This window comes from Corvus cornix, chromosome 15, assembly GCF_000738735.6.
Source record: "Corvus cornix cornix isolate S_Up_H32 chromosome 15, ASM73873v5, whole genome shotgun sequence".
NCBI lineage: Eukaryota > Metazoa > Chordata > Aves > Passeriformes > Corvidae > Corvus > Corvus cornix.
Genome location: NC_046345.1, coordinates 3,540,143 through 3,548,158, shown reverse-complemented (window position 1 = coordinate 3,548,158; position 8,016 = coordinate 3,540,143). Strand labels below are relative to the sequence as shown.

The following is an 8,016-nucleotide window of genomic DNA, read 5'->3' as shown; positions in this document are numbered from 1 at the left end:
GTCAAGTTGCCTGCAAACCCTCTGTTTGTTGGTGTGGGGATGTGGTTGGTGGCACAGAGGCACAGCCAGGGCTGGGGTGGCTGGGCTGTCACTGTGCCCTCCCTGCCCTGTTCTCAGATCCACACCTGAGTGACACCCAATGCCTTCTGCAGCAGTCTGGCAGACAGGTAACAACCCTTAAACTGACTGGGAATTTCAGTGTTTTATTCCAGTGTGTCTTTGGAAATACTGCACTGCCTCTGATGTGTGGTGGAGGAGACGCAGGGAAGGAAAAGAGTAATCCATGTCTGAAACACAAACCTTTATTTTTTAAAATGCAATTCTGTGACAACTTTGGTTGTTCAGTTAAATGCTGGTTCTGCAGAGTCTCTGTAAAAACTTGAGTTCTGGAGCTGGGCTGGGTTTGGCTGTGGCAGAGGGCATGGTTGGGTTATTTTTCCAGCACCCTTAACCAGAACAGCAGCTTCATTTGCCTGATGTGGTAACAGAGTTTGAATTCCAGCTGAGACTCTCTTAGTGAGAGTGTTCTGAGAGCAGAACCCCAGCAGTTCCTGCAGAACACACAAACCTCAACAGAGTCAACTGTGACCTAAATTTGTGCCATTACAAGAGCACTGACAGTTCCAGAACGTTCTGTGCTGCTGGGTCACAGCACCAGTGACAAATGCTGGGCCTGCATTGCCCTTCCCTCCTGGGCACTCCCCACTCTCTGTCCTTGGACCCCAACACTGGAACTACAGAACCTGGGAGCTCTGCAAGGCACCAAAATCCTCCTCGGTGTCACTGGCTGTCACCAAACTCTGGAAGGTGTCACCGATGGCCTCCTTCTCCTTGGAAGAAACAGCTCCGAAGAATAAGGAATGAAACTGGAAAATGCAGTATTTGTACAGGTAAGAATTCTGTGATACAGAATTGGGGCATTAAATATTTGTGAAGCCTTTGCTACTTCAAGATCCTTCTCAGCTGCAGCGTTTCCCAGTGACACCCACCTGCCCCCCAGGAGTGTTCCCAGCAGTGGTGGGGTTTTCCAGCGGTGCTGCTGTGACAGCTGATCCCACTGAAACCTCCAGTGCACGTGGGGGTGCTCAGCCAAACAGCAGCTGTGGGGTTCCAGTGCTGACACCACAGGGAGTTCTCTCACCTTCTCATAAGGAGCCTCTGTGGCTTTTCCTCCCACTGCCTCAGCCGTGGCTGCTCCTGCTCTGCCTGGCACATCCCTCTCCATGCCTCTGGGAATACTTTCTACCTCTTGGTTTGCCAAAGCACTTGGGGGTTTTGCAGAGTCCGTGCTTGGAGTGTTTCCCTTCTGCTGTGGCTTTTTGGAAGCGGCCATGTCTGCCTTGCTGGCTCCATCCATGGAGGTCTGTTCAGATTTATCCATAGGTGTCTTTGAGCTGGATTGGACAGAGTAGGGCAGTTAGGAACTGGCTTTGTGTTTCATTGGAATACCCTTTTTTTCTGTTTGTGAAAAGATTACAGCTTTAGAGGAGATTCTCAGCATCTTCCCTCCTGCTGCAGCCAGACCCCGTGGAGATCAGGAAAGCAGCAGCTTGTACAGTGTTCTCTCTTGCACCCCTTTGTTGCTGTTGTGCTGCTGAGATGTTCCTGAACCCCTCTAGTTCAGAGTTTTCCTGTGAAAACCTGAGTTTTTCACCCTCTTAAAACCTCTTTTTCACCCTCAGCCCCCGTTACCTGTCCCAGGGCTGTGGGCAGCAGGGAGGCTCTGGGGAAGCTCCCTCCTTCTCAGCCTCACACAAGGTAGCCAGGATAAAGCTGGCCTCCAGCAGCAGGTCCTCAATGCTGAAAGCAATGGGTCTAAACACAAATATTGAGACAAAACAGCACAGAGAATTACAGATACTGTGGGAGGTGACACAGATCCTGTGATTCTACATATGGGTTAAAAAGTGCCTCTGAAAAGCTGAAAATCTCCTGTATTTGCTGCAGAGGAATGAGAGAGGGGCTCCTGTTGCAGATCTCACTGCTCCAATGACCAAATGCTGTGCAGTATCAAATGAGAGCTTTAAATATGTAATTGTTAAAATTCTATTTATTCAGAAAACGCATTGTTTCTGTAAAGTGCTAAATAAATCATGGCATGCATGAGACTGAGAGCCTCAGGTGTCCAGGTAATTTATACACAGGAGCTCATCAGTCAGCACGGCTGCCTTGGCAGTGCCCATGCCTGGGTTCAGTGCTTTATGTGGAATTACAAACTCTACTCCTGGATCACAGGTTAGAAATGGCTTTTGGTTTGAAATGAAAATCTGCTCTAATCTGCAGTTCAGTATTCACTGGGTGACTGCAGGGAGTCCAGTCCAGTCAGGGCAGTTCCCACACGTACTTCCCACATCTGTCGAAGTGGATGGACACAGGAACACTGGTGGCTTCGGAAAACACCAGCAGGCCCTGCAGAGAAGGGGGGGGTGAAGTGCTTGTTAAACCCAGAACATTAATATTTGAATGTAAGTTTATCCCAGCTGCTGTTTACTGGCAAAAAGAGGGGGAAAGTCTGCTGCTTCTAAGAATGATTTCTGTCCTCCCTTGCCAGAGCTTTGCCAGAGGAGGTTCTGCATGGAGAACTTCCCTGGTCACGATGCTTTCCCTGGGGCAGCTGTGCTGTGTCTGCCCAGCACAGAAACCACATTTTTGTTTCAGAAATGTTTTGTTTGCCTTTCAAAGGCTGCTGTGAGGGGCTCTGCTGTGTTTTGGGGATCCTGGGGTTTAAAGCTAATCCTCAAGCAGGTGCTGAAACCCTGCTGCTGTCAGGTGGGACACAGCCCAGGGCCATTCCCCAGGGACCATCCTGTGTTGTTCTGGTCCAGTCAGGCAAGTGAATGGGAAATGGGGTTTTTTCCAGACAAATTCTTACTTTACCCTCAGTTCTTTAAGGCAAAATGTCACTTCAGAATCTACTCCAACTTGAAAGTAGTCAAATTCCTCAGGACTGAGCTGTATCTCAGTAAGCATTGTCCTTGAAAAGTCTGTTTGAGATAACAACAAAGTCAAGGACTCACAGAAGTTTGAACTCAACGAAACTGTGGTTATAACCCTGAGGTTTTTACATCAGCATTGTTTGAACAAATAATTGTGGTTTTATAGTGGTTAACAGTAGTAAATGTTTAGCTCATATATATATTATAATTAAGTAAAATCCTGAATCTATCTAGAGTACATTGTGTAGATTTAAATGGATTTTAGCAGAACCTGTTCCATGTTCTGCTGTGTGATCTAACCCAATACCTGCTGCTGTTTTTGCAGATCTGCTTCTTCCACAGGCATCCATCACTAATATTCCCAGCTGCCTATTGTTGCATGGATGGGAAACCCAAAATTCGGCCTTGACTTTAACAGATTAATCAAAATTGCTGCCAATCACCAGAGCACAATGGAGGTGGACTGAGGCTCTTTGTTTTAACAATTACAATCTTTTCCTGACCCTTAAATGGCAACAGGAAATTGGCTGTTCATTTTCAGGTATTCAGTTGTTTGTTACCGTGGCTGTTAATAGGTGTGTGAAGAGAAAGTGAGAGGGCGCTTTCCTGAAGTGTGATAGTCCCAGAGAGCTCAGAGAAATTCCCCAGCAGCTCGAGCTGCTCCCCGGCAAAGCCAGGCTGCTGAGGGAGTGTTACAGGCGATTCTCTCTCTTCCCTTTCTCTGCTCAGGAGCTTTGTTTCATCTCAGCCTTCAGGGCCCCACCGAGGGTTCAAGCAGGCTCTGCTAAGAAGTTCCTTGTAGCTGTGGCAGGCGGTGTTTGTCACACACGTGCAGCTGTGGCTGAGCCACAAAGGAGAGCGGGTCTGGGCAGAGGGTTCGATTTCTGTGAAACCTGAGCGTGGAATCCCCCAGGCCACGGCCAGGTGAGGTGTTCAAAGGACACGGGAGGTGCTGCCGGCAGGGAGATTCACCACGAGCACAGTGCCTCTCATTGCCCCTCCTCCTCCCTCCCTGGGGTTTGGTATCTCTTTACAATTGTACCATTTTTCGCTTTCTTTCTGACAATAGTCCTGGTAAGTGAATGTTTCCAAAGTAACCACATTTGTCATTCAAAATGTAATCTTTGTATTTACAGTAATTTCTGCCCTGTTTCACTCCAGCCAGTTTCCTGCTCTCCCCTGTCTCTTAGCCCAATTCCCACCCCTGTGCTCCAGGCTCTTCCCAGGTCATTATCCCCAGCTTTGGTCATAACAAGTACGAAAAGAATCTCTTTATTATATGATATACAAGAACCTCTACTTCAGAACCACAATTATATCTTCAAAATTAGTTTGAGTCACACCCCAAGAACCTACAGCTTGTTCTCCGTGTCCTGGAGATGTGACCATGGCAGTAACAGTGCAGGGCCTGCTGACACTCTGTGCTGTCCTCAGACTAAAATATACTCTCTAATGATATCAATTCTGTAATTGTGGTATTCAGATTTAAATAGTTATTTTTAAAACATAAAATTATCCCCTTTTTCCTGGCAGTTGCCAGGCTTCTGCTCTTGCAGCACAGTAATTACCTCTTTCAAGCCTACACCAAGTGGCGTAATTTATTTCAATTGGCTGCTCAGTCTGAGATCTGCTACTGACACCAGGAAGATGTTTCAGTTTATTTCAATTTATTTAATTTATTAAAACCAGAGGGTGGCAGCATGACTTAAAATCTCTCTCTCTAATGTTCTGTTAAAAATATCGTTCAGGCATAAAATTCATCCCACATTTATATAATGACAGTTATAATTCCTTGAGTTCACCTCAAAAAAAGCATTAAACCCCCAAGTATTGGTTCACATTTTAAATTTCCTTACCAGTGTCTTCCTCAGTGTAACTCTTGAAACAAACTTTCATTGGAGTTACTGACAAGGTTATTTCTTCTTGACTGGTTGGAAAGTGAATCATCACATCAGCCAGCAGCCTGTAAAATGTCATTCAACACTAAAATAATTCTATCTATGACTATTTAGCATTTGTTACATTAGAAAGTAAAACTCAACAAAAAAGAATTCTGTGTTTGTTACCTGGAGTGGACTTTAAGAATGTTTGGACACATGTGCTTTGCAAAAATAGCCTGCAAGGGATCACACTCTTGGAATGTCAGGTTATAGGTTTTTACAACACCTGAGTATAAAGGAAATGAACAAAAATCAGTTCTGGGCTGTAATTTTAAAATGTACTTCTTTTTTCTAAAGTATTAATTGTTGAATAGAGGAAGTAACCAGGGGACTTAGTCCAGTTACATGGAAATAACTCACCACAAACAGAAAATGGAATCCACCTGCCATCTTCGACTCCCTCCATCCTATTAGCTGTGCCTGGACAGCATCCGAGTTTTTTAAGGATCCACAAGAAATGCATGAACAGCAACAAGTGCAACAAATACAGGATGGGAAATGGCCTCAGTAATTAACTGGTAAAATAATATAAAAGGGGGTGGAATGCAGAAGCCAAACCCTACAGATCTCTGCATTTCTGGGTAAGGATGTGCTAAGGGAGCTCAGTTGTCTGGAGAGCCAATTCAGTGATTATCCCATTATTGGTAACACCAGCTGGACTATTGATAATACAAACCACTGCCTCCAACCCAGCACAGCTCTGTGGGGGGAGATGATGTTTATTTAGGAATTTTCCAAAGACTGATGCTGATGAACATTCCCAGGCCTGCTGGGCTGAGGACGAGACCAGCTCCTGCATTGATAATGGCATGAAATGTTGTGGGTTTTAACTGTTCTCTGTGAGGTCACTTCCCCTGTGACCTTACCGTGCCTGCAGAGGAGCTGAAAGGTGATGTGGTGGTCATTGGGGTTGGTGAAGATGCTGCATTTCTCTACATTCCTTTCCAGCACATTCACACATCTAAACACAGGGAGAACTGACTGTAAAAAAAGATAAATCAGTGCAGAGGTTACTCCCTGAACAGCTTTGCAATAAATATCATTTCCCTGGGTTTGTACCCTGGTTTATCTCAAGCTCCTGCACTTAAGGCTTCCCTAAACTGCTCTGGGGACTCTGGGAGAGCCCAGGCTGATCCTCACCCATTGTAATTTCAGCTGGAAATTGGGTTAATTTGCTGTTGTGTGCAACGACTCATTAAAATGTACCTTAATTATCAATTTACAGGGGAGGGATAACTGCTTTTCCTTCTGACACGGTTGGGACACAGCTGTCCAGCAGTAATGTTGGAAAAACATGGATGAGAAGAACACACATGCATATGCTGACCTCGAGGAATTCACTGATCTTAAGGCAAGCTGGAAATGGAATCACAGTCATTAGGGTTGGAAAAGACCTCCAACATCATTGGCTCTAAGCACTGATGGAATAGAAGTAAAATAATTTATTAACTCAAAACTATCTCATATTGAACTTTTTAAAAAAAAGCCTCCTCTGGGCTTCAGTGCCACCAGCAAACCTGGAAATGTACATCTCAAAAGGATTAAAAAATTTAAAAATACTTTTTTTTTAAATTGATTTTAAAATTATTTATAAAAATAATTGAGTTACCCAAACACCCAGAGCTCAGCTTGTGGTAGGGGCATTTGAGGGACATGATCCATACAAATGAGCAAAGACACCACTCACACCTCAGAAATTCTTCAGGTATTAAAACAAATAATCTCCACTTGTGGTTTTCCATCCTCCCAGTGAGTCAAGGAGAGCTGATCACTTTTAACTAAGAAACCTCTGGAGAAAACACTAATTTTGCTGGAAATGGTGTTTGATTAATCAGAGGCATTAATGGATGTGTTCTTCCTGTTGAGTCACAACAGTACAAAACATGTTGTTTTTAGAGGCAGCTCCTGTGTGGTACAAAACTCAAACCTTTTGACATGTGACTACAGAACTGAACCTCGTGGCATTAATCCAGATGTCCTGGACAACAAAAAATCAAAGGATCTTAGGGCAGAGCAGGAACAAAATCTTCCATAATGGAATCTGCATAATTACAATCACAGAAAATATGGCATTTGTCCATACTGAAAGTGGAGAGAGCTGAGAATGTGATGGACTGAAAGGCACCTGTAGGAAAACACAGTATCCAACAGTAAAAATACTGGGCTTCCAAGAAAGATTTTAAAATTAGAATAAATCAAGTTCACTTACACCTTTTTCTACAGGGTCAAACCAAAATTCATCACTAATCCGTGCTATGGCATGTATTGCTCTTCCAAACACTGTCAGGGAAAGAAAACACTGCAGTATGCATTCTAAATTAAAATAAAAATGTGACACTGCACTTTCTCCAGAATAATTCAAGAAGAAACATTTCCTTCAAATGTATAGGAAATTTGTAAATTGATGGTGGAAAATGGTTTTTTTTTCTTTTTAACTGAAATTTTAATTTTCCAAACCCGTGATGTTTTGGAAGGCTGACTCTGATGAGGCACCTCAAATATTGCACGTCCCTTTGCAGCACCTGCTGTCACCACAAATTAATTCCATCAGGCAAAACTCCACCATTAAAAATGACATTTAGCAGATGGAAGGTCTGAGAAGAAACAGGACATCTGGAGAGATGGAACCCTAAGAAACACAGCGGAACCCAGCAAAGAGCCTTGGGATTCGCCTCTGGCAGTGGCAGAGCAGTTTTTTCCACAGAATGCTGCACCCAGGATTCGAGCTGTGCCTCTGGAGGTGCACAGGGAGACACGCAGCCAGGCCGCGGCATCTCCACCTGGGAGTCCCCAAACCCAGCGCTCTGCTCCGCATCCCACACAACCGCCCGATCCCGCTGGGATGAGGGAGAGGCGGATCCCCAGCTCTGCTCCCAGGGATCGTGTTCCGCTCGGGGCCGCGCCTGAGGGCAGCGCCGGGAGTAGCGCCGGCCCGTCCCGCTGCCGGGACCCGCAGCAAGCCCCGCATGTGCCGGGTTCCCCGGGCTCCCCGGGTTCCCCGGCTCCCCGGTACCTCGCAGCTGCGCCCCCCCAATCACGCACTTCATGGCCGCCCCCCCCCACCTCCCTCACGGCCGCGGAGGGCGGGAAACGCCCCGGGGGGTGGGGCCTGCGCCGCGAGGAGCCCCGGATGTGGAACC

At 45.7% G+C, this 8,016-nt stretch overlaps 1 protein-coding gene across 1 annotated transcript; it reads right to left on the bottom strand.

Annotated features, from left to right (window-relative positions):
* Positions 1 to 313: 313 nt before the first annotated feature.
* RAD9B (RAD9 checkpoint clamp component B) lies at positions 314 to 8,000 on the bottom strand. The gene is made up of 11 exons (XM_039561030.1): positions 7,890 to 8,000; positions 7,086 to 7,156; positions 6,083 to 6,232; positions 5,743 to 5,857; positions 5,003 to 5,102; positions 4,793 to 4,899; positions 2,878 to 2,984; positions 2,345 to 2,409; positions 1,693 to 1,815; positions 1,142 to 1,394; positions 314 to 866 (listed from the first exon to the last, which is right to left on the bottom strand). Exons 1-11 carry the CDS (start codon positions 7,921 to 7,923, stop codon positions 735 to 737), a joined length of 1,257 nt encoding a protein of 418 aa, XP_039416964.1. The 5' UTR covers positions 7,924 to 8,000; the 3' UTR covers positions 314 to 734.
* Positions 8,001 to 8,016: the final 16 nt, after the last annotated feature.